We start from the raw sequence: 27,176 nt of genomic DNA, 5'->3' as shown, positions 1-27,176 counted from the left end.
TGTGCTGTGTATATATTTGGGTGGAAATTGGACATTATTTAAAAATAAGCGCCGCAGCGCTAAGTATGTTGAAATTTCAAAATATTTTCTTAAAAAGCGCCACATGTGTAAATACGTACATAATTACTTAATTCAGGTTAACAGTTTAAAAATGTACTTCATCCCAAATAATTTACAGAAAAAGGCAGGGTTTTTAAAGAATTATTAGGGCAGTCTTTAAATGTTGAAAATATAAAAAAAATTTAATTAAAAAAAATTAAAAAAAAAAAAAAAAAAAAAACATAAAGAAATAAAAATTATAAAAATATATAAAAATAATTTAAAAAGATAAAAGACATTAAAGAAATAAGAATTTTAAAAATATATAAAAAAAAAATTGTTTAATTATAAAAATATATAAAAAATTTTAAAAATTAAAAAAAAAATAAAAGACATTAAAGATATAACAATTTTAAAAATATATAAAAAAAATTTAATTAAAAGAATTAAAAAAAATTTAAAAAAAATTTAAAAAAATTTAAAAAATATTAATTAAATCTTTGTCAACAATTGTGTAATTTTTTGTTAAATATGAAGCCTTTGGCAGCTAATGCGTAATAAATATTGCATGCTTATGTATACATACAAGTGCACATAATTATAAACACATATAGATTAATGTTAATTAGCAAATGTAGAATTAGTACAAAAATTTATTTCTGGCAAAATACGAGTTTACATAATTTTAGTTTGCGTTTTAGCAATTGTATTAGTAAAATTAATTTTTATTTAATTTTTTCTTGTAAATTTTTATGCTTAATTTGGCATGATAAATACAAATTCATTGATTTAGCAGCAAATTTAATGCACATACATATATTTATTTGTTTTGTTATTAAAACTAGCGTTTAGTTGCACAATATCAATTCGTAAAGTGATTATAAAAATATGGTTAATTTGCTTTTGGAGTCGTACAAAAATGCCACATATTTATACACATACATATATTTAATATTTACATTAGTTCAACGTACATATCATAATTACTAAAGTATTAGAGCTTAACGCACACATACAGACAAAAACAACTTAACATACATATATAAGTATGTACACATATCGAGAGTTTTAGCAAATCAAATCCTACAACTAGAAAATTAGTTTCACTTATACATATACAAACATACTTATATAACTGTATGCAATTCGACAAGTTAATGCTTATGCTTTAAAGTTTCTAAATTAGTATAATTAGACACTAGCTCAGCTAGTTTAGTTACATGAAATGCTTGCAAAACGAACGAGCAACGGATTTCAGCGACTTGACGTGCGATTAGTGGGTGCGCAGGATTACATTGGTCTGGTTGTATGTATGTTTGGTAGTTCCAGTCGAACAACGGCGCGTTAGTAGCATTTATTTCGTTTCACACTCACCCATCATTCAGTTTTCGTCGACGTGCAACGGCGCTATTTTTAATTATTTCCGAAACTTCACGACCGCCCGAACTTTCGCCTTCCGAGGTGGAAGCGATTGTGTCAGCACCACGTAAACCGCCGCCACCACCACTCGTCGCCGTCGGTGGACGACCCAAATTCGAGAGATTACGCACGAGACTCACAGCGTCGTCGTGTTGTGGCGCGCCACCGCCGGACGCTGCGGTTGCGGCAATTGTTGCTGCAGCACCGCTGGCATGCGCATCTTGCACGCGATTGGCGTTGTGCGTCGTTGCCGATTTGCGCAGATTGGAGACGGAGGCGTGTGTGGAGCTTTTCAGCCGATTTTTCAATTCGGAACTCAAGTCCATGGGCATAAAGCCGACGCCGATGGATTTGGATTTGAGTATGCCTTTCGGTGGTTCGAAGGCCGATTTGGTTGGTGGCAAATGAGCGGCAGCTGTGCGGAAGAAAGCAATAAAAACAATTAGTTTTAATTTGTTTGGTTTTGGCAGTAAATTCTGAAATGATTTTTTTTGTTGTATGTGCTGCAGTGGATATGCATAATTTATTGGCGTTTCGCAATTAATAGAACACATGCGCTGTTATTTACATAAAAAAGGAAAAGAAAAGAGTAAATATAAGTAAAAAAAAAAATAAAAAGTTAAAAAAAAAAATAATAAGAACTAAATAAAGAAAATTTAATACCCACGATTTTGTTTTTGTTTTGAAAAGTAAATACCAGTGTTAGCAGCATTCAACGGTTCCATATGTACATAACAGTATTATTTCCATAAAACATTTATGTTGTTTCCATGCTATAATTAAATTAAAAGCGCACTTTTTGCGCTAACAAAGTGTGAATATGCGTATAAGGACGAAAAAGAGACAAATTTTGAGAAAAAATAATTATTAAAATAAAACAAAAAACAATATGAAAAATATAGATAAAAAAAATAAATTAATTAAAAGATTAAAAAGAAAGAATCATATTAATAAAAAATAAAATTAACTAAATAAATAAAAAAATTAATCCATAAAAATAATATAAATAATAAAAACAAGAAAAAATAAAATAAAAATTAATTAAAAAATTAAAAAAGGAAGAAAAAAATAAATTTTTATTATTAAATGAGTAACTTGAATTTTAATATTTAAATATAATGTAAAAATTAACAAAACAAAAAAATAAAATTAAATAAAAGAATACAATGAAAAATAATATGATAATTCCAAAAAGAAAGTAAATATAAAAAAATATACTTTTACTATTAAGAGAGTTAACTTGAATTTAAATTTTTTATAAACATTACTATTCAAAAAAATAAAAAGAATTTAAAATATAAATATAAATATATAATACAAAAATAAACAAACCAAAAAAGATAAAATAAAAAAAATAAATAATTAAAAAAATAATAGTAGTATAAATAAAAGAAATAATAAAAATAATTAAACTTGAAATAAAAACAGAATGCATATGTATAATTTTTTTATTAATTTATATTAATTTAAACTTTTATTATTTTTTCATATCATAATTGTTTTTTTTTTATACATTAATATACAAAAAAGTATTTTTTAATTTTAATGCATATTTTGTTTTAATTATTTTTTTTTTTAAATTGTGAAGTAAGATTTCGCAATTAAAATTTTTATAATTATTTTTAATATTATAATATTTTTTTTATTGCTGTATTTTAATACAAACAATTTTTTTATTATTTTAGTTACTTTTATTATGTTTCCATATTATAATTATTTTTTTTGTATATTAATATATAAAAAAACTTATTTTTTATAAAAAACAACTTATTTTAATGCAAGTTTTGCTTTAATTATTTATTTTTTAAGTGTTTTTATATTTATTTTTATTACTATTTTTTTTACTTTAAATTTTACAATTTTAGTTACTTACTTTGTTTTGGTTACATACATATGTATGTATGTATGTATGTATATATGATTTCTTTTAAATTTTTGTTATTTTCCTTTTATTTTATTTTCTTTCCATACAATTGTTATATTGTTATTTAACTGAACAATTTTTATTATAGTATTGTTTTTATTTTATAATTCAATTTAACTTTCTTTTGGCTTTATATATTTTTAAATAATTTAAATTTTTTTATTATTTTCCTATATATTTTATATTTTTGTATATATTATTTACTTTTTTGTTGTTGTTTTTAATATTATTTTTATTTTTTTTATCTCATTATTTTTCAACTGATTACTAAAAATTATTTTTACAATTTTTGTTTTGTTTTATTTTAATATATAATTTTTTTGTTAATTTTCATTAACATTTTTTATGTATTTTAATATATAAGATTTTTTTAAGATTTTAAAAACACGCACACACAAATTTCCTTTAATAAATAACAAAAAAACACGATCGTTTAATATTTTCAATTGGCATTTCTCATTATTTATTTTGCTCTAACATCACACACATCAGTGTTGGTAAATATATGTATATATAGTCGTATATCGTTTAATATGCACATCAAATATACAGCAGCTTCTCACTACAATAATAATGCAGATTATATATATAATAAAGTTAAACAAAAAAAGAAGAAAAATATGCACATAACCTAAAAACAGCAGTTTTGTAAATTGTATTAAGTAAATATGTTAACAATAATAACTGTAAGCTGTTATAACGGTATATTTTAAGTATATAATAATATTTATTTCGCACTCACAAGTGACACAAAGTGTTAATATATTTATTTTTAGGTTATTTTTTATTTTTAACGGTACATGTATGCGTATAAGTATATTTAGGTATGTGGTAGTGTGTGTATATTTTTTTATATTTATTTTTAATTAATTTCACTTTTTACGTATTAAACAATAGCAATACAGAGAGCAACATAAAATTAAAAATAAAAAATTATAATATTTAAACAAAAAAAGTTTTTTAATAAGCGTGTAAATGCATTTGTATATATATAAGCTTGATTAGTTTTTTATTTTTATTTTAAACACATATTGAGTAGTTAAAACTATTAGTGTGTGTTAACAACAACACTGCAATACAATAATTAATAACGGTTGTTAAATAATTTGTTTACAACTTTTTACAGTTATGAATTGAATTTTATTTTTGTTTGTTTTTTTTTTTTTTGTTTGATTTTGCATCATGTTTGTATTATTAGAAGTTTACAATTTTCTATTTTTATTTTTTACAATTGTTGTAATGGTAAGTTTATAAAGTACATACAAATAACTACATAAATGAATGCGAATAACAAGCGTCAGCTACAAAAAAAATTTTAAATGATAAAAAAAAATTACAAAAAATTATTACAATTTAAAAAACTATTTTTAGAAAATTATAAAAAAAAAGCTGTGAATAAAGTAAACACTGTGGCGTAAAACGCACTTCAAATACAAAAAAAAAATATTTTTAAATGTGATAATATTTCAAAAATATATACTGGCCACATCAACCTCTTTAGAGACCAACTAATGCAACAAAAAAATCATTTTGAACAAAGTTTTAGAAAAAGAATGTTTTTTTGAAAAATTTTGCAAAAATTTATTTTTAAAACTATTTTTGAAAAATCTGGAAAAAAATTATTTTTGAAACATTTTGAAAAATAAAATGTATTTTTGAATGATTAAAAAAAAAATTATTTTTGAAAAAATTTGAGACAAATAATTTTTAGAAAAAGTTAAAAAAAAATTTTAGATAAAGTTTGCAGAAAATATTTTAGAAAAAGTTAAAAAAATTATTTTTTTTTTAAATTTAAAAGAAAAATTGAAAAAATTTAGTTTTGATAAATAAATGATGATCTAACAGCAAATAATGAATAAACGGTATTAACATTGATCTTTCAAATACTCAAATAGCGTAATACAAAAAAAAAATTAGTTTTGAAAAAAAAAATTGGAAAAAAATATTTTTGAAAAATTATAAAAATGATTCGAAAAAATTTAAAAATATATATTTTTGAAAAAAAAAAATATGTAACAGCAAATAATGGCATTAACACTGAACTCTCAAATACTCAATTTGCGTAATACAAACTCTATAAATATCAAAAAAAAATAACAGTTACTATGTGAATTTAACATTTAACGGTACTTTACACCACTATTAATTATTAATAATTATACAAAATTTTAATTACAGTTAATTTAGTATTTCAATGCTGCTATCTAAGACGCCTTAATAACATTTAGCAATTTTCAATATTTTTTTAATTTATTAGCGTCGTTATAATTTTCTAAAAATATTTTTAAATCTATATTTTTTCTATTTTTTCGTTTGGGTTTTTGATTAGCTATTAAATTCGCTCAGGAAGATGGAATGTTATTCGGTTGTTGTTTTTTTTTCAATAAATGAGTGCAATTTTAAAGCGTTTTCGCTCAAATTTTCACTCAAGTTCGTTTTTCATATTTTTTTTCTCGTTACAAGGCATAAGGCTAATTGCTAATCGATATCGTTAATATTTTCCAAACTACAAATACAAATCCGTATATACATATATGAAAAAATAGAAAATATTTTAAGAAAAATATGCGTAGCCTACAACAACAGCAATTGCTTTGAGCTGCTTGAGCTTTTCTTCAATTTCGACGGCACACACTTGCTTCCACTCTAACTACAATTGCAGAGCGCTAAAACAAGTGCTTACTTTTTTCCAAACAAAAAAAAATGTTTTCGAAAAAATATTCATAAAAAATTGCTTTAGAATTTCTCAAGAGTATATATGTTCTTAGAGACAGCAAAGCGCTGCAAAGCCCAGACATAAAAATATTGAATTTCAAATTATATTATTTTACTTTCTGTTTTTGTTTGTGTTTTATAGATTTCGCATATGATTTTTTTTTTCAATTTTGCAAAATGATTTAATTTTGAATTTATTAATAATTTAACAATATATATTATAAATTTTAAATTATATGTCCTTTTGGCAAGCAACACATTTCACATTTCGAGCAGTACTTCGCACAGCCTGTTACATAGTTTGCGCTTGCTTTTTCATTATGAGCGCGCGCGCGCACGCACACACAAGTCCCGCGCCAGTGCCGCGCGCATGTTTTAAACACACTTCAACGCTTGCTAACGTGCGCTAACTCAAATCACACCCAAAAATATGCGCTCGAACTCTTTGGACGCCAATTGGAATTCTTCCTTCGTCACTACAATATCCTCGAAGCGCTTGACCTCTGGCAACGGCACACCATGTGTTAGCGTTAAGGCGCGCGAGCGCAAGGCACGCGTGCGTCCTGAACTCGGTGTGTCAGCGTTCGCTTGCGCGCTGAACAATTGTGTGTTGCTTGAAGTGGGCGTAAAAGTGATATTGGTTGTATTGGCGCGTTGGCGCTTTGACATATCGCGACGCCTTTGCACCGCTGACGCAGAGACACCTGTTGACGCAGAGCCGCCTGCTGGCGCGGTGCCAGTGTGGGTCAAGGCGGTAGCGGATGAAGTTTGTGTTAGCGTTATATCGTAGGCGCACACCGAAGGCGGCGTAAAGTATGGCGTATTTGAGTTACTGCGCACATTGTGATTGAACGCTTCGTGTGGCGTTGCGCTGGGCGTGTTGATTTCCTTTGCAAATGACAAAGCGTCCGTTACCTTCTTAACGCTAGCATGTAAATCTCCATTGGGAGTGTGCGCGAAGTCGGGCGGCGGTAGTGGTGGATAGTTGGTGGCGCTGCGTGAGCTTAGACTTGTTTCGCTGGCGCCCACTGAACGCGCCGTTGTTGCGTTGAGCGATTCGTGTGCGCGCGCTGTACGCTGATTGCCATTAGTCGCTTTGTTAGTGGTTGCAGTTGCGGCAGCTGGTTGATTGCCACCGGTTGTAAGTCCAAAGTATTTGGCGAATTTGTCGTCGATGATTGAGTTTCGCGGCGTTGTTGGCGCGCTGCTCGCGCTATTGCCGTTGGCTTGCGCATTGCCATTGTTATTGCCATTTCCATTGCTCAGCGCGTGCGCGGTGTGACGCTGTGCCACTGTCGATAATGTTGCGCTGCTCATGATGCGCGTAAACTTCTTGCGCATCTCTACGACAGGCGACTGCGACAATTGCTCGGATAGTGCGATTGATGAGGCGGTTGGTGAAAGCGTTAATAGCGGCGCGGCATTTGTATCACAATAATTATTTTCTTTGCCGGAGTCCGCTTTACTATCTTCAGTAGTTTCAATGCGCGGCGGCGGCGGCAAACCGGCATTGCCATTTTGCAGTGGCTTGCGCGGCGGTAAGGAGTTGATATCGCGTTCGCCGCCACCACCACCGCCGTTGCCGTTGCTGCCATTATTTTCGAGCGCGGCCAGCGCGTTGTGTGGCGTGGACTTGTGATCGTACTTCATGCATTTGGAGTTCAACTGATGATGCTTCTGCTGCATTTGCAGGCAGTTTTCAATAAACGGCGACTTGATTTTGCCGATTTTCTTCAGCGGCGCCGGTGGCGCTTTGTTGTCCGCCTCAATGTAACTGCCGCTTTCACTCTCGCAAGTGTCGCTTTGCGCAGAGTTGACGCTCACGCCGTTCTCGCTTGTGTTGCTGCTGAAATTTTGCAAGCTGTTGCGTTCATTGTTGAGAAAAGTGTTGGGTAGTAGCAGTTTGCCGATTGTCTTCATTTTAATGCGGCGCGCCACTGGCGTCAAAGAGGACGGCGATGTAGTAAGCGCGGCTGCAGTTGCGGTTGGTGCTGGCGCGGACATTGCCAAACGTTGCGCCAGCACCGAAGGCAACAATGTTTGCGAACTGGACTTGGTCAAGTGGATGTAGGTCGAAGACGCCTGCTGCGTGACGTTGGGTAGACCAATCGAAGGCGGTGGACTTGGTGAGTGGCGCGCGCTATCCAATTGCAATGGTGAGTCGATTTCATTGATCGAGATGAGCTGCTGCTGTTCGGTGAGTGGCGGCGAGCAGCACTCCATCGGTGTGGGTGTAACGCTGGCGCTGGCGCTGCTGGTGCTTGTGCTGTCACCGTTGTAACTGCTGCGTGGCGTAAAGGTGAACGAGTTGTTGTGGCTGAATGAGTTGGCGCTGCCGCAACGATCGGTCGCGGTTAGGAAGCGCTGCGATGGGCTGCGCGTGTACGAGCTGGACGCGCTGCGACTGGCCGCTTCGGTGAGATTGGTGAAGAAGCGTAAACGCTCGGATACTGGCAGTGATGTGGGTTCTTGATTTTTGAATTTTTTTTTTGTTTTGTGGAAGGAAATATAAAACAGTTATAGATTAGCGTGGAAATATTGTCGGCTGGTGAATGAGTCTCTAAAGCTACCTACGTGATTTAGTTTTGTACGCATTGCAGTGCTTTGTTCTTGTTGTTGTTGGCGTTACTGTTGACACTATTTTCATATGCATTGTTGTTGTTACACTTTTTAATTATTATTATTGTTGTTGTTGCTGCTGTGCTACCTATATTATACTTTAAGTGAATAAACCGTTATATTCGGGGAGGTCATGAGGGTCTTTGTAAGAGAATGTCTTCAAATCAGGGTATCTAAAGGCATAAAAATTCACCATTAAAGCTTACTACGTCTTTCCAATTGCTGATAGATAGAACATAGACTCGGTAGATGTGAGGGGGCGTGGCTATCATGCTATTTTGCCCACTTTTTGATGATCTTAGATAGAGCTAAAGAGCTAAGAACTAAAGAGACCAGATATCTAAAAATTTTGTTCAGACTCTAGAAGAGACTGTCAGTATGGGCGTTAAATTTGAAAAATATATTGACTTTCTCATCAAATTTGACCCGAACTTGTCCATTTCAACTGCCAATTATGAAAATTTTTATATTAACTTTCTGATCAAATTTGAACCGGACTTATCTATTTCAACTGCCATCTAGAAAATTTTTATATTGACTTTCTGATCAAATTTGACCCGGACTTATTCATTTCAACTGCCAATCGAGAAAATTTTTGCCCTAGATTTTTCCTTTTTTATGTGTGCAGTGGATCTCCATATGTCAATTTGTTTGCGTCGTGAAAAGTTTGTCTTTCGTTTTTTAAAATGGAGAAAAATTGAAGAAAAAATATTTTTTGAAATGTTGGGTTTCTAATGGCATCACGAATGGATGACAGAAACCGTGCTTGAAAATCATCGCGCCGGCTTCAGAAAAACGCCAGAGGATCTCAACATCTTACGGATGGACTCAACACATTTTGGTTAAAGTTTTGGGTATGAGGCGTACAAAAAGACCGCAAAAAATGACGTCGAGTAGAGGTCGCAAGAGAGAAGCGTAGCTTGAGAACCTTACATTCATCAAACGCATAATTACTGGTAACTAGACGTAGGTTTATGAATATTACGTCGAAACTGTCCAACTATTTAGCGAATGACGCTTAAAACAAGAGCCATAACCAAAAGTATCAACATTCGCTGAAACCCATGAAGGCGGTTGAGGCTTGTAAAAACTCTATGGGAAATTGGATTAAGCGTTGGCTTGCTTATTTTATCTAAGCTTATTTTGAATCAATAATAAAGATAAGTATTAAAATACGTGGTTTTTTGTTAGTCCGGGTCAAATTTGATCATATGTGTTGGCATGTTTGTATTGGTTCAGAAACGTATTTTGAACGTGATATTAAAAATTTTCATAAAAATACGTGAAAATTTAGTTATTATGACAGTCCGGGTCAAATTTGATCATACGTGTGTTGGCACGATTGTATTGGCCCACCTATTTTGAAGGCGATAATAGAGATTTATATACTTGTATAATGCTGAAAATGTAGTAATTTTGTCAGTCCGGGTCAAATTTGATCTGTTGGTATTGTTATAGCTAAAGTGATCTATGGTATCGATACATTCACTTAATTTTTAAAACAGAAGAAAATTATATAACTTTGTAATATATTCTTCAATATTATCTGAGCAAAAATCGTATCTTATATGCCTGCTTTTACCGTTATATTATATAATAGCGGTATTTTTAGTAAATGTAATCGTGTAAACATATGAATTTGCCCGAATTATAGCCGATTTTGAGATCTCAATACTGTCTAGTACTCTTCTTCGCTGAGTCAAACTGAGAAGCAAACTTTATATATTCCATATTCTTTAAGCACAAGGTTTACTCACACTCTCTTTAGCACTACATCACTTTTTACTGTCTTAACTTGGCTTCAAGAACTTTCTCACAAAAATAATTGAAAAGAAAAATATCAACTCACTTCTCAAGGCGTTGTCAGTAACGTCACTGCAGTATAATCACAACTAATTTCATAAAGTTGCAGTCAATCTCCGAAAGAGCCGCTCTAACTGCCTGCATTTTATCGAAAAGGGGAAATGTATGAGTCTACAAAGCAATATCACAAAGTCAGCGTGTGACCGCTTTCGCAGAATGCGTTAGATAAACCCACGAAAACTTATCGCATGCGAGCACAAAGAGAAACCCGCCCAGAACACTTGAAAATGCGCTGTACGCTCACCTCTTACGCTGCAACTTATCGCTCTTTAATGTTTTCAATCCTTTTTTCTTTCCCAATTGCAGCTAAACACATATCACAGACGTAAATACATATGTACATATACATATATATAGAGGACCATGTAAAGATATGGTGCACGCGTTTTCAAACTTGATAAGCCACTTGAGAAAGCTGGCTCTTTGTGAAATCCCTGTTATCACTCAAATTCTTATTTTTTTCGAATTTATGTATTTTGTGTTCTCTTGTAAAATACAGAGTTTTTCTGCGCCACTGATTTGTTAAACTAGACAATTTTAGTATTACTTTTTTTAGCCAAATGAAATTAGAAAATTTGCAAAATTCAGCATTTGAGACTAAAATTTGGAATACAAAAATTAAACACACTTCACATCAAAAAAACACGACGAGAAAGCAAGAAGAATTTTAAATTTTATTCATTTCAAACTTTGGCGAGTGAAACAAAATGAAAAGTGAGTTTGAGGAAAGGGTGTTTTTTGAAAAAAAAGAAGGTTTTTACTTTTAAGTTGGAATGGTTTTGGAAAATATTGCTGAAAGTGAATGAATTAGCACTCATTTTTGATTACATGCCATCTCTTACAAGTGAGAATGGTCTTTCTGAGTAGAAATTAAAATTTGGTTTAGAAATACAAGTTTTAATTAAAGTTTCTCTTTCAGACTTCTAAAATATTTTCCAAAATAATTTTTTCCTAGATTAGCACAATCTTTTTCCAAGTTCGTGCGAAGTTTGATCATCTTGAGTCTATTGGAGCGTTTTTTGGAATTTTTGAAAGAATCACCGCTACGGATTTTTTGAACTTATTGCAGCAGTGTTTTGAGGAGCCTACTATATAACGAACACAATCCATCTTGTTACTAAAGTAAGCATATAGATCGAAAACTTGTCTACTTCGAGTCGTCCATCCACGTCTGTTAATGACGATAACATCGAAAAAGTTATAAAAACAGTGCTTGCCAATCAACGTGTTGACATTAGAGAAATAGCAGAGGATCCTATCATCTCTCATGGAACGACTCAACATATTTTGGGTATGAAGCGTGTTTATGTCAGACTCGGTTCAAAAGACCTGAATCTACTATAGGTCAATACTATTATTAGAACTGTGGTTGAAGTTACTTATGTCGGGGTGCCATGCGCACATGACCGACGGCAGCACTTGAAGTCATGCTTGAACTCACACCACTTCACTTAGTAATCGGGCAGATAGCCAAACACACACTGCTTCAAATGACAACAGAAGGGTTTGGCAGTGGTAAGATAATCTCATCCCAGCGTATAAATGACTTAAGTGGTAAAATAACATTGGCACTTCTCCCAAGGAACAGCATTACCAAAAGAGTAAACTTCACTAAGAAGTTCAAGGTTACCCTTTGCAGTTAGGCTGAATCGAATGATTCCACTCTCGAGCTACTACTTAGGGATAGTACAATCAAGTGGCACATTGACGGCTCGGAAAACATGGCAGGGAATTGGTGCAGGAGTCGAAGGGCCACGCACCAAACACTCCTTACTTATGGAAAGTTTTCCGAGCATATTTCAAGCAAAAGTCTTTGCCATAAGTCGGTGCATACAGATAAACCTCCAACGTAACTAACGCAACGAACGTATAAACATACTTAGCGACAGTCAAGCGGCATTTAAACAAGGCTATCGGAACGTAACCAAGTGCACATTATCTGGGTGCTCGGTTGATGAGCTCGCCCACTTCGCAGCGTCCACAAACATGGTAGGACTTGAACTCTTCTCGCGGTGGATCTTCATACCATAAAGGAGCTGCTCCCCAAGGAAGAAAGATGCGGCAGAGAGAGGTATTGGCAACAACTCCAAGGCATGTGGTTTAAAAATGTAATAAACTTCCCTAGGAACAAACTCAGTCTACTTGTTGCATTCTACACTGACCACTGAAAGCTCAAGAAGCGCTTATATAAAAAATTACCGGGCCTGCAACAGGGTGCACCTCCAGAACACCTGCCAATTGACTGAATAGCAATCTGCAGACGCAGGATAAAGCCTTGGATCCATGTTTACACATGGGTATTTTATCGTCTTACTAGCACCTAGCAGTATATTGAAATTTATCAAAATGCTGGAGTTAAGTGGGTCGTTCTGACTTAGGAGAGGACAGAATAGACCTCAGACCGCGGTGCAATCCTGCTATATTTATTTTATCTTATCTTACATACTATATGGTTTCATTTCGTCGTCAAAACCATCACTTGATTGAGACGAGCCTTTAGGGGCCGAATCATATCAAGATTGATCTGTCAATTGCCTACACAGGTCAATTGCCACATCAAACTATTTTTTGTAGAGGTCTATATTGAAGAGCAAAACTTTTAACCCTTGGTCAAACTTCCGTTCAGAGCTTTCTGTTTGCCTTTTATAAAAATGGAAAAACCAACTGTAGAAGGCTTAAATTTGTAGTTATCATGCCATAAAATATAGTGCGAAATATCGAAATTAACCTCCCCTCTTGTAAACACCGATTAAATGCACAAAAAATTAATTATTTTACAAAAAGTAATTATAATTGTGGGTGCCTCGCGTGCGCAGAAGAAATTCAAATTATTGCAATATAAAAGCTTATGGCTCGTGTAATATCTTTTTAATGGACGAACATTGTAACAATATTCATTCGTTTTTCTTTTTTTCAAAGAAAACTACACAAATCGCTTTGGATTAACATAATCGCTTAAACACACTCATTCGTACACATATACATATGTATATATGTATATGAATGTCTATGTATAAGTGCTTGTATCAGCAATAAATATTAAGCAATAAATCAGCATATTTAGCACCGCAAGCGCGGCCGTTATGAAACCTCGCTTGAGCGTATAATAAGAAATTGCGGCGATTAACGTAAGACGGAAGCGCAAACAATAAAAAACCGTAGCAAAAAATAATTATTGAAAAACAATAAAACGAATCGTGTAAATGCAAAGATTTGCACAAAATTGCTTGAAGTAGTTTTCCAATTTTCCAGGTCTTACTTTCGGTTTTGCATTTTATGGGCAAATCAGCAAAATAAACAAACAGTAATACAAACATACATATTTATAATTGCGCTCAAAATTATAGCAGTGTTAGATAATGAAAATAAAAAAAAAACAGAAAAACAGAAAAATCCGTTAACTTCGGTTGGATAATATTCGACCGAATATACAGCCTCCAGCGCGCAGTGAAGAAAAAATACAAAGCAAACCATAGCTGAGAGAAAGATTCGTGTCGTTCGCAGCAACTTGGACTGATATATGGAATGATTTAGCTCATTTTACGTCGAGATCTTAAATTGAAAGCGTACAAAATACAGCTTGTATAAGAACTGAAGCCGCTCGATCTTCCCAAGCGACATCGCTTCGCTCTATGGGCTCTTGAAAAGTTCCAAGAAGATCCGACGTTTTCGAGCCAAATTTTGTTCAGCGAAGAGGCCCATTTCTGGCTCCATGGTATGTAAACAAGCAAAATTGCCGCTTTTGGGAAGAAGAGCACCTTGAAAAGATTCAAGAGCTGTCATTTCATTCAGAAAAATAAGTATTTGGTGTGGTTTGTGGGCCATCAGTCAATTTCTTCAAAAATGATGCCGGTGAGAACGTAACCGTCAATGGCAACCGTTATCGCGCCATGATAACCAACTATTCGACTATTTGATGGCTAAAATTGAACCTCGTGATCTCGGCGACATTTGATTTCAACAGAATGGCGCCACTTCTCAAACATCGTTTCAATCAATGAATTTATTGAAACCCACACTTTGGTGAGCAGATAATATCATGTTTTGGGCCGGTCACCAAGATTGTGTGATCGTGCGATATCATACCGTAAGACTTTTTCCTGTGGGGATCTGTAAAGTCTGAAGTCTATGCGGACAATCCCTTCGATTCAGGCATTGGAGCCAAACATCCCGCGCGTGATTTGCCAGTTACCAGTCGAAATGCTCGAACGAGTCATCGAAATTTGGACTTAACGGATGGGACATCTGAGATGTTACCGTGGCCGACATTTGAGAGAGATAATCTTCAAAAAATAAATGCCAAAGAACCAACTTGTTTTATGTCGGGACTTCGAAAGATGGAAGTGAAAGAGAAGTACATATGGATATATCTCCTAGAGAGATGATAATGCTATACAATTACTGAAAATCGGAACTATCAGATCTGTGTCACTGTTGCCAGACTGTGGGAGCTCAAAAAACATTTTTGAAGTCTGAATGTTTCTTCCTCTTTACAAATTTAAAGTTCCGTTTAAGATTTGAAGCTTGTAGGATATTCTGGAGACGTCAAAACCACAGCTCTAGGTGTTAGGTTATTGGTATGGATACTATTTGATTTTGATGACTTTAAAAGAAGTGAGGGGCATTTTGGGACATATTTCTTCAACTTAATTTCAGCGCCCGTAATTTGCCACTAGACATGAAATAATTTTCCAGCATGAATAATTTTCCTCATAATGAAAGACCGACTAAGGACTATTTGAAAAATAGCGGTTGGAAAGTTTTGCTTCACACGGCCTATAAGCCAGAGCTTGTTCCTTCGGACCACCATTTATACCGGTTTATGCAGCACAACCTTACTGGAATATGGTTAACATCAGAACTGGGTATTAAAAATCGGATTGCTTCCACCTTGGCCGCCAAGCCGGCGAAGACTTTTGTGAAAGAAGTGGCAAATTGCCTGAGATGGGAAAATGCTGTAGCTTCAGATGGGCAATATTTTGAATAATATTATTGTATATATTTTTCTTAAAACAACGTTAACATTTTGGAAAAAAAACAGCACGAATGTGGTTTTAAAAATAGAAATTTTCGTTCGCGTTCCCACACTGCTTTAATTTTGCCCGCTATTGTATAAGTTCGCTTACGTACAATAACAAACGGTATGTTGTACCTGCTTAACGTTTGTGTAATCATTGATATGCGCGAGCGTTTTTCATCTGCCGACGCCGCGGCTGTGCGGTTAATTTATGAGTTAATAATAACAACAAACCCAGAAATGAGAAGGAAAAATAAAATTGAAAAAGTAAACGAAAATATTTTTTGCCGCCTGTGACTGTGCGCGAAAATCAAGCAATGTATTGCTCAAAGTACAAATAATAATCATAATTGTAATTGTAATTGTAGTTGTAGTAGTGGTAATAAGAGTACTGGTTTAGTTGTCGTAGTTAGAGTTACGGTAAATAAGTAGTAGAATAAACACAACAACAACAAACATATATGCATAACATGCGCAACAACAACAACGTGCCGGGTTATTAAAAAAAAAAGTATTTCAGTTACAAAAAAAAGAAGTAATTAAAAAAGTAATTTAGCATTGCATTCACAGTTATTGTTTTGCTGAATAATTTGCGATCAAGAAAATATAAATTTACGTGCGACGTAGATAATGAAAGTAAGATTATGTAAAACTCATTCAAAATGCAAATTATTGACAATTTTTAGTTTCAAATTTATGCGGCGATTCAAGTAATGAAATAAAACGAACAACAGAATCGGCAAACAAAGCGTCAAAACGTTGATGATGGTAAGGAACAATGCAATAGTAATTGTAATATAATGGGTAATGGTAATGTAATGGGTAAAAGTAATGGTAATTGATAATGATAATGGTAATGCTTGAATAATGAGTAATGATAATGGTAATTCTATGAGTAATGCTAATGCCAGGGTAACGGTAATGTAATGGATATAGATAATGTAATGGATAATGGTATTGGTAATGTGTACTATGAGTAATGGTTATGTCATAGGTAATGATAATGTAATCGGTAAAAGTAATGGTAATTGGTGATGGGTAAAAGTAATGGTAATGCTAGAGTAATGGGTAATGATAATGGTAATACTCTGAGTAATGCTAATGCTAGGGTAATGGTAATGTAATGGAAAATGCTATGAGTAATGTTAATGCAATGGGTAATGATTTTGGTAATGGTAATATAATGGGTAATGATAATGTTATGAGTAAGGTAATACATCAGGTTATTGTAATCCACAATGTAATTATACAAATGGATGATTTGTGACGTTGGAATTCTGATTTTGTATCGTGCAAATGTTTATATGTATGTATATATGATATCTCTATATCTTTCGATATAATTATTATGCAGTTATTTTTTTGAAAAACTCACCGATTTCCTCATCTGTTCTGATCGGATTTTGCGGTGTTTTCGGTTCCTCGTGACTGTTCGTATGTAAGCCGCTTGTACTGGAAATGCTACTGCTCATTATAGGAGCTATTGTTGGGAGCATGGAGGACGTGGGCGAAAGCTGAGACGATCCTGTGAAGTGATGCAAAGAGAGTAGTAATTAAATAAAGAACTAGGAAAATATTACAATTTTATTTAAAATATTCTACATGTATATTGATCGATAAGGCGTTGAAAGAAATTAGAACCATTTGTGTTACAGGAAAGAACAGCTTCATTCGAAGTGTTTGCCAGAAAAAACTCATTTGATTGGAAATTTTGTTTGAGTGCCTTTGTGGTTTCTGATTGTTGCTGAAAACCGAAGGCAGCGAGTTTAGTCACTTAGTCCTTAAACTCATTCCTATTAAACCAAGACTCAATGACACACTTGAGGAAACCTAACCATATTTTTAATGAAAGAAAAGTTGTGAGTCATAGCATACGGCATCGCTGTTTGCGGTTGTCACAATTTCCATAATTTTTTTCCCTACTTCTTATTATATTCACTTGAATTTCTCTTCTAGCCTCATTTATACCCCGCGCGCGGCAATTAGACAATATATGTAGAACCTGTTGCAGTGGCGTCAAGTTTCGCCGGTTTTAGAATAATATTTGTATTTCTTTTGAAATGAAGAAATAGTCACGAACATATCTACAAACAAATATATGAATATGCCATATAGTATGTGGCACTACATAGACTTGAACTGAATTACGTCAGACATTATTTCCAGCACATAATTGCGGGTCGTAAATAAGCAGTTAGGTGTACTATATATTTTGTTATTACCAAATTACAATTCGGTTGTGAGGAAACGAGGCGAAAGTTTGTTTATTTTTAATGATGGGAAGAAATGTAGAAGGTGCACCCTGGAAAATATGGAAAATATATATATACTTATGTTTGTAGAATGTATATATGTATGTATATAAAAATCGTAACATGTTCTAAAAGACGGACGATTTTTTTTTTAATAATTTGGAAGTTTTATTTGCTTGCTTTTGAACTTGTTCTATGAGACTTAGTACCTTTGATTTAACAAGTCTTGGAGGCTAGCGAATCGAATAAGCAACTGGTATAAATCCCATACCTGTAGATTGGCATAATCAAATAGAGATTGCATAGGAAACGGTCAGATCACTCTAATGAGTTATGCTCGTCTTTGCCCGTCTAATTTGTTGATTTGTTAGAATTTTGTTGGCTAGAAGACCAGTAGTGGCAAGGATTTTTTAGACAATCTTACCCCGTTTAGACGGATAAGTACCTTGGTTAGAAAACCAGATTTGATGAAGGCTAAATTTTAGGCAATCTTACTCCCGTTTAGGTCGATAAGTACCTTGGTTAGAAGACCAGAAATAGCTAAGGCTTAGTTTTCGGCAATATAACCCCGTTTAGACCGATAAGTATCTTGGTTATAAGACCAGAACTGGCCAAGGCTTATTTTTAGGCGAACACCTTTCAGACCGATAAGTGCCTTGGTTAGAAAACCAGACCAGGTCAAGGCTAATTTTTAGACGATCCAACCCCGTTTCGACCGATAGGCACCTTGACTAGAAGACTGGAACTTATAATAGTCGGTAGTACTTTAGAAATTATTAAATTTAATTGATCTATTGAACGCATGGAGACCGGAGTAATGCTAAAGCGACTTTCATTTCTTGAGAAATTGAAAATCTACGAAAGCTGTTTCACAAAATATGTTTAGTTCTTACTACTAATTTGTGGACAAAGGCGTGTGCCTCTACTGCGATTAAAAAAATAATCGAAAAAAAAATATTTTGAAGGGTCTAATGCAAGGTACTCAATAATTTCTCTCTATATAAACAAAAGCAAAAAATTCTGCGTTTTGACTTACCTCGTCGCGGTGAAGTTCGCTCCTCACGACCGAGCGCCGTGCCAGCTAACGCCGACGTTGCCTCTGCGCTCCTAGTCTTCTCCTGTTGCAGCTGTTGGAACATATTAGCACGAGCGCGTACACTATTCTTCCGTGTCAGCCCAGCACCAGCACCAGCGGCGTCCGCGCCACCCTCAACTTTGCCAGCGCTTTCGATGGGCGCCTCCTCAATGCCAGACATTTCAAAGATACGCTCACTGTCACTACCCGCCGATAGGTTTAATTGTTCACTTATGCTGTTGTTGTGATTGTTGTTATTAGCGTTGCTGTAACTATCACTTAACGAATTGTGACGTCCGATTGTGGCGCGTAGCGTTGGTAGTGGTGGCGGTGGCGTACCGGAAGATGAAGACGTTTCCGCTGCCTTGAAGTGATGCTGACTATGCAGCGGTTGGGTGGCACAACGCGTGAGTGTGTAGCTGCTGCCCGGCGAGACGCTAGAGGCGGCCGTTGGTGCATTCAAATGGGCGAATGTGTTGTAATTGAGACCTGCGTCCAGCGATTTGGTCGGTTTGAAGGCGGATGTGGTGGAGGTGTCGAGCGGCGAAGCGGTGGCTTTAAAGCTGTGGAATTGAGGAAGTGATTTTCACGTCAATTTTATTATTTATTTGCTACGAATTTTCAAGTAATTTTACTTTTATTTTCTGGTTTTGGTTTTATTGTGTTGAAAGCACTATTTGAGAAAGATTATTTGTGGCTTTTGAGTAATTTTTCGGCTCATAAATAAAGGCTAAAATAAGACAATAATTGCGGCCACGAATTATTGGAGACTTTAGACTTTTATCACTTGATTTATTATTATTTTTTTTTAATTTTTTAATATTTTTTTTTATCACATTACAACAATTTTATTAGCCCATCGGCTGACCAGATAACAATGGCAAATGAGTAAAAATTAAAAAATTAAAACAAATGAGAAATCAAAAGAAAAAAAGAAAGAAAAAATAAACACAAATGGCAGTAATTATTCTATATCTCTGCTTAGATTACTGCGACTTCGTCGACTTAATAAATAATTTTCAATATCTCACCAGCTATTACTGGGCATTATTGACAGTGGCATTACCACATACATCAATGATAAGGCACTCAAAAATATTGAATATATTTTCAAGTGGGTAAATACTTATTTATTTCCAATAAGCAACACCTCCTATAAATTCTGCGCGCTTGGCTGTTGGTCAAGCAAAACTAGCAGCGCTGCTCAAGCGACTTTGTTTCTCGGAATCGGTGGTAATTAGCGTTGCATTTTGATTGGGTCAATAAAGTTGGCTATTTTGCTATTATTTCGCTTGCCAAAGATTTTTCACGCTTTCAACAATTTGTTGCCATACGTCAGCAATCGGACAAACATACATATATTTTAGCTTTTCAAAGTATGTATGTGTGCAAATATACATACATATGTACATACATATGTATATATCGATCGAAGGCGTTGCTTTTATTTTGCAATGGCAAACGTTTCGCATAAATATTTGTGGTGGAACGTGCCATAAACAAAGCGCAACTGCTTGCGAAAGAAATTTAAAAGAGAAATAGAAGAAAAAATATAAAAAAGAGATTGAAGAAAATTTGAAAAAATATAGAAAAAAATAAAAAAAAAATTAAAAAAGAAGGTTGAAAAAATTGAAAAATATTTAAAAAAAAATTAAAAAAGAAGGTTGAAGAAAATTGAAGAAATTGTATTTTTCGCAATAAAAAGTTTGTTAGCTAATTCACTTTTGTTTACAGCCTCCTCTTTTGTATACGGTGCGGAAAACCACACTATGGAAATGCTCAAGAATGTAACGAAGTCTATAGTGGATAACACTATGCTCTATGGGCTTTTTATATTTTAATCGATATTTCAAAAGCAATTTCTCTAACTCTCTACTTCAAGAAATTAATCGATAATTGTTATCGATAATATTTCAAAATCAACTCTAACTCTTTACTTCAGAAAATTAATCGATATTTTAATCGATATCATTTTTATCGATTATATTTCAAAATCAATTTCCGATAAGCTCATGTAACACTATTATCGGTCTCTATTTATCGACTTCAAGAAATTTATCGATATTTTAATCGATAATTTTATCGATAACATTTCAAAATCAAGTTCTTATAAGCTACTGTAACACTCTTCCAGGCCTCTAACTCTCTAATTCAATAAAGTAAACGATATTTCAATCGATAGTTTTATCGATAACATTTCAAAATCAAATTCCGATAAGCTAAGGTAACACTATTCTACGCCAGTTGAGCGTTATAAATACACATGTACATATGTATATACCTAAAATTAATTCTTCTTTTATCCTCTATTGCTGAAAACAAGCATAAAAAAATTCTCTAATCTGCATGACAAAATAAAACTGGCCTCTGACCAGCGCAATCGAATCAATAAAACAATTTTAAACAGCATGTTACCTTTTAAATCAATTAAAAAAAACTATTGACGATTTTATCAATGATCGATAATGTTTTTGATAAAAAAAAGTAATACTATATATTTCAAATAATTGTAAGTACATTAGGATGGGCCAAAAAACAAAAAAAAAAACGAATATCTTTTCTCTCCTTTGGTACTCTGAAAAATAGGTTCTTGGACAACTCTAAGAAAGTCTCTCCAAGTATGAGCTCTTAATTGCAACGAAAAGATTCTCCACCTTACAGTTTTCGATTTGTCTTATTATCAGGTAGAAAAATTTAGATATCGCTTCTTACTACTTGAGAAAAAATATCTCGTTTCATAGATTTTGTAGAAAATTGAATGCTCTACAAAATCTAACCGTTTAAAAAATATTAACGCCCAATGTTTGATTATTATTTTTTTCTTTTTATGAATTTTCTAACTCAAGGAAAAAATCATTACTTTTACTGCTCCAGAAAAATTATCGCCGATTTTGTTATCGAAAAAATTTACGATAAATTTCCAAACAAAAATGTCTACATATAAAGCCTTTTGATTAAATAATTTAAAAGTATGATAAGTTACATGAAAAAAAAATCTATTTGAAGAGAATTTTTGCCTGTACGATATAACATCTACTAAAATCAACATTTAACCGATCTTTCGATTATTTTTAAGCGCCGCACATTTCTAATATATAAAATGGACAATTTATAAAGCTTTTAAAGATAAGATTATCTTTCACTGTTGTTTAATTTGGCCTTGTTACAAAGCATTTACGTGCTTTCATTCCTCCTTTTAAGTTGTATGACTTTGTTATTTATATAGTGTTTCCCCAAGCACGTTGTCTTCACTATCAATCAATTTTCTAAACGAATTCAAGGGTCTTTCCGTGAATATGTATTTATACTATAAATACGATACTAGAAACATTCCACAATGACAATCGCTGAAAAGTAGTTATCTGAACTCATTTCCTATTAATAGGCCAAAGATTGGTATGTTGAAATGAGCACCAAAAAAGGTGAATAAAGTGGACGCCCCGTAAAAAATTGTTGCGACGAAAACATTAAAAATGTGCACAAAAGAATTTTGAATGCCCATTAAGTGAAATTGTTCGAGATAACAGGCAATCTAAAGATATCAACTGAAAGTGTACACCATATCATTCACGAACATTTAGGTATGAAAAAGCTCTGCGTAAAGTGGGTGCCGCGTGAGCTCACTTTTTACCAAAAACAATGACGAGTGTGTTTGGAGATCTTGAAGTGTAATAAACTCGAATTTTCGGGTTGATATGTGACAACGAATGAAACATAGCTCCATCATTTCACACCCAAGTTCAATAGACCGTCATCCGAGATGCAGTACGCACATGATGAACCTGCTCGAAAGCGTGAAAAAACGTAACAGTCGGCTGGCAAGATTTTGGGATGCACATGGAATAATTTAATTATCTTGCAAAACGAAGGACCATCAACAGCGACTATAACGTTATTGTATCGTTTTAAGGATGAAATCGCCGTAAAATGGCCACATTTGTAGAAAAAGAAAGTGCTGTTTCACCAAGACATACACCGTGACGTGTCAGTGAAAATGATGGGAAAAATCCATGAATTGGGTTTCGAATTGCTTCCGCATTCACCGTATTCTCCAGATCTGTTCTCCAGCAACTAAATCCTGTTCTCAAATCTCAAAAGAATGCTCGTTGAAAAGAAATTTTCAGCGAACGGAAAGATGATCACCGAAGTAGAGAATTGAGGCCAATTTTGTAGTTAAAGAAAGTTCACATCCAATTCATTTTTATTTTGGTTTTTCTTAGGAGTGGAGTGGAGCTCACAACAAAATCAGTAAACTCAACTTTCGAGTTATCATCTGTTAGCTCAGCTTTTAAGTATTATTTGCATTTAATGGATGAATCTGATCACAACAAAAGTTGCCTGAAAGCATCTTAAGATGCGTGGTATTTATTGGTGTTTTTTTATGAAAGGTTAGGTTAGGTTAGGTTGGGTGATCCACCTACTTCTAAGGATGCTTATAAAGCATTGGAAAAATACGTCAGCCTTTGCTAGGAGCCGCCTGAGTGCAATGTAATGGCTCTGACTGGAGCCAGCTTGAGATCATGACATAGTAAGCAGCGAAACCCATTGCCTAGTCGACAACCGCGCAGTGTATACAGCTAAGAGGAATTTTTGCCGAACTTTTTGGAAATAAATTCCTCAAAAATCTGTAAAGATCACATTCTTTATAATTCGAAATTTATATAAAAATCAGATTAGACTTTTTTACAGTAATTTCTGATCGCTTAGGAGCAAAAATATTTTTTTAATATTTTATTAATGTCATTCGAAAATCCTGAATGATAGATAAACAGCTGAGGATTGCACAACGACTTAAGATTTATTGTGCCTTCTTATCCTTAATGATACACCCTGTGCATGAACATTGCTATATAATGAAAGTAGAGAATTGCAAACGCAGCCACAAATAAAATAATGGTCATAAATAAAATAAAGAAAAAAATATAAATATGAAAAAAATATAAACAAAAACAAAAAAAGGTCGAAATGGAAATTGCCAAACCAAACTGCACCATTCACTTAATTCGTTTTTACAGATTTCGCAAAAATAATTTGCGTTATTTCCTTAAATATAGATTGCCTCTGTTGTAATTCATATTTTTGCCAACACTTTTTGCCGAATTTTTCAACACACACACACGCACACTAATACATACACTGGATTTTCGGTTTATTTATAGACGTTCAATAGATCGTTTGCACTTAATTTTCTCGCAAAAAAATTAAAACAAATTTAGAATTATAGGCTTTCGAAAGCAATTGGCGTTTTCTCTTCACCAAACGATGAAAAATGAATTTTGCTGCATTTAAAATAAAAACAAAATTTAATTAACACATTTGTCGAAGTAATTATTTAATTATACAGTTGTGTACGTATAATCTGCCGAAAAGCCAATAAAGCACACACTTCATAACCGTTATGCGTCCACTCGCGCGTCTCACGACTAACCGACTCGTAATAAACGTTAAGCGAACATAATTCAACGCGCATTAACACTTTTGGCCGAAATCGCTGATTTTGCTACCCCGTCTGTCCATACGTTATGGATATATTGCGAGATGGCTGCGCGCCCAGCTAACCGCTATTTACGTTGACCGGTGTTACTAAATAACTACAACAACACACGCGGCGTTGGCAGCAGCAGCATGAGCGCTGATAAAGATACGACTTCATTTGCTCGTCATGGAGGCGATCGATAAGAAACCTTCAACACTTTTGGCCTTATCACAAATCAACTTCGGTTGCATAAACACACGATCGTTTACAAATACAAATATGCATATGTATGAGTATAATTTATATACTTCTTTCAAGCGCGGCATACATTTTAGATAATTATGGTAAGTTGTTGTTGTTGTTTTCTTTTACCAGCTGTGAACGCGTTCAACTCGAACTGCCGTGTGTTAGCGTAAGCGTTTTAACAACGAAATCGCCTTAGACAAACGTACGAATAGTGGGGGGAAATGAAAATGCGCGGTCGGTCGATGCGCGATGGCGATGGCGTTCCGCGTATGTGAAAAACTCAACTGAACACCGAAATACAAAGTGATCTTTTTAGCGCGAAAAGCAAAACAAGATCGGACGAATGAGCGTATTTTTGCTTTCCTCAAAAATTACAAAAAAAAATAAATAAAATAAAAAATAGAAATAAAACGAAAATATCAAACGCTCGCGCACAGAGGCAGAGACACGCGCGCAAGGGGACAGTGGGCGATTTGTGAAAGAGCTGCAAGTAGAGGCGGCGCCGAAAGGCCTTTGGACGTGGACGCGCAAAATCAGCGCCGAAGAAATGTGCGCGCAACAAGCAGCAACAACAAAAACGCCTTGCTTTTCTTCAAAACACAATTGCTAAAGTGAGCAGCAAAAGTATTTTCACAAAGCCAAACGCGCTGAGAGCGCACTTTTGCCAGCGCTTAGCCGATTTATAATATATGTATGTATGTATATAGATACATATATGCGTGTATGTATGCATTGCATGTGTGAAGACATCGGGTGTTTATTTCCTTCTACAATTCTGCGGTCTTTTCGCGCGCGCTTTGTATAGAAATTCTCACTTTTATTTAATTAGTTCTTAATTTTTGACTTTTTTTTAATATTTGCATACATATTTAAATTAAATAATGACTTTAAATATTTGAATTTTCTACTAATTAATTTTTATGTCTCAGATTTTTCTAATTTTTGTATTAATTAAATCATATTTTTCGGTTTTTTTTAAACCCTTATTTTATAATTTTACTGAAACTTGAAAAAAAAAAAAAAAAAATTAAAAAAAAAATTTAAAAAATTAATTTAAAAAAATTAAAAAACAATTTTATAATTTTACTGAAACTTAAAAAAAAAAATAAAAGAAAAATTAAAAACTAAAATTAATTAAAAAAAAAATTTTAAAACAAAAAAAAATTAAATTAAAAGAAATTAAATAATTTTTTTTTTTAAATGGTTTTAAATGTCTTCTAACTTTTTCAATAATAAATTGTTATTTCTCAAATTTTTCAAATTCCATATTCAAACTTGACAAAAAAAAATTCAAAAACGGTTTGAAATATTTTTTTTTTTAATAAAATGTCAAAAATGGTTGTAAATATTTTTTAATTCATCTAATAACTTACTGATATTGTTCAAATTCTTTAAATTTATATTTTATTCAAAATTAAAAATTATTTGAAATTAAAAATAAATGATTTGAAATTAAAAAAAAATTAATTGAGATATACATATGTACATAGATTTTTAAAAAAGTTAAATTTTTTTTTTTTGAAATAATGGTTTTAAAATTTTTTTTAAATTGAAATAAAAATATTGTTTTTTAACTTGAAATAAAATCAATTACGTCAAAGTTTTTAAAAACTTTTAAACTTTTTCATAATTAATCCATATTTCTCAAATATTTCAAATACATTTCTTTTAATTTCATAAAAAAAATTTAATTTCGAAAATTGTCAAAAGAACTTGTGTGATTTCTGTTGCACAAACGCATTTATTTATAGCCATGCAACATTTTTATAGTGCAACACAGAGAATATAGTGCAGATTTTAGAAAACAAAAATGACTAATCAAGAGAGAGACAGAGAGCGGGATATCTAGAAGCAGAGTGAGAAAATGTAAACGGTTTTGTTTTGCTTTGGTTTGGCACAAAATCAGATTTTCTGGTAAAAATAAATTTTGCTGCTGGATAATATGTAAGCAAGTACGAGTGTGTGTGCAGGGGTTCAAGGAAATTGTGTGGGCAATTGTGTGCTGTAAGTTTTGTTGGCAATGGAAATACTATTTGTACACTTTCTCAAAAAAATTAAAATGGATATTATAAAGAAACGAAAAATAACTAAACAAAATATGAATATAATAGAAAAATATAATAAAAAAGAATATATTTATATTTAAAATATTTGTAGAGTTTATAAATTTGAGAAAAATAAATATAAAATAATTATATTAAAGAAAATAATAAACAAAAAAGATCCAAAAAAAGAATCGAAATATGAAAATAATAAAAAATGTATATACTAAAAAACTAGTAAATAATAAATATAAAAAAATAATAATAATTGTAATTAATAAAAATAATAATAATAATGGTAAATAATTTAAAAAAAATATAAAAATATGCAAATAAAAAAAATATAATATTTACAGTGCTTCTAACTCACTGAAAAAAAACCATAACGCGTATACATTCTAAAACACTAATAATAATAAAAAAAAATCAATAAAATAAAATAAAAATTGCAAATAAATAAAAAATGTAAAGAATAATCGAAATATGAAA

General features: G+C 33.0%; 1 protein-coding gene and 1 long non-coding RNA gene across 17 annotated transcripts in view; both read right to left on the bottom strand.

Moving 5' to 3' along the window:
* LOC126763630 (supervillin) overlaps positions 1–27,176 on the bottom strand; it is a 473,985-nt gene that overhangs the window by 143,255 nt on the left and 303,554 nt on the right. For 15 of the 16 annotated variants that reach the window (XM_050481333.1, XM_050481322.1, XM_050481321.1 and 12 more), the window contains 3 exons: positions 18,885–19,486; positions 16,972–17,121; positions 1,414–1,873 (listed from right to left, as the gene is read on the bottom strand). In XM_050481333.1, the coding sequence (XP_050337290.1) occupies positions 1,414–1,873; positions 16,972–17,121; positions 18,885–19,486 (1,212 nt within the window). Of the gene's footprint in view, positions 1–1,413; positions 1,874–5,747; positions 8,566–16,971; positions 17,122–18,884; positions 19,487–27,176 lie in introns of those variants that run through there. The other variant, XM_050481328.1, reaches the window with a different exon arrangement.
* Positions 3,815–5,051, bottom strand: LOC126763662 (uncharacterized). Its single transcript, XR_007667646.1, has 2 exons — positions 4,888–5,051; positions 3,815–4,806 (listed from the first exon to the last, which is right to left on the bottom strand). It is a non-coding gene; the product is annotated as an uncharacterized LOC126763662 (long non-coding RNA).

Source organism: Bactrocera neohumeralis, chromosome 6 (genome assembly GCF_024586455.1).
Source record: "Bactrocera neohumeralis isolate Rockhampton chromosome 6, APGP_CSIRO_Bneo_wtdbg2-racon-allhic-juicebox.fasta_v2, whole genome shotgun sequence".
Taxonomy (NCBI): Eukaryota; Metazoa; Arthropoda; class Insecta; order Diptera; family Tephritidae; genus Bactrocera; species Bactrocera neohumeralis.
This window is presented reverse-complemented; position numbering and strand designations above follow the sequence as displayed.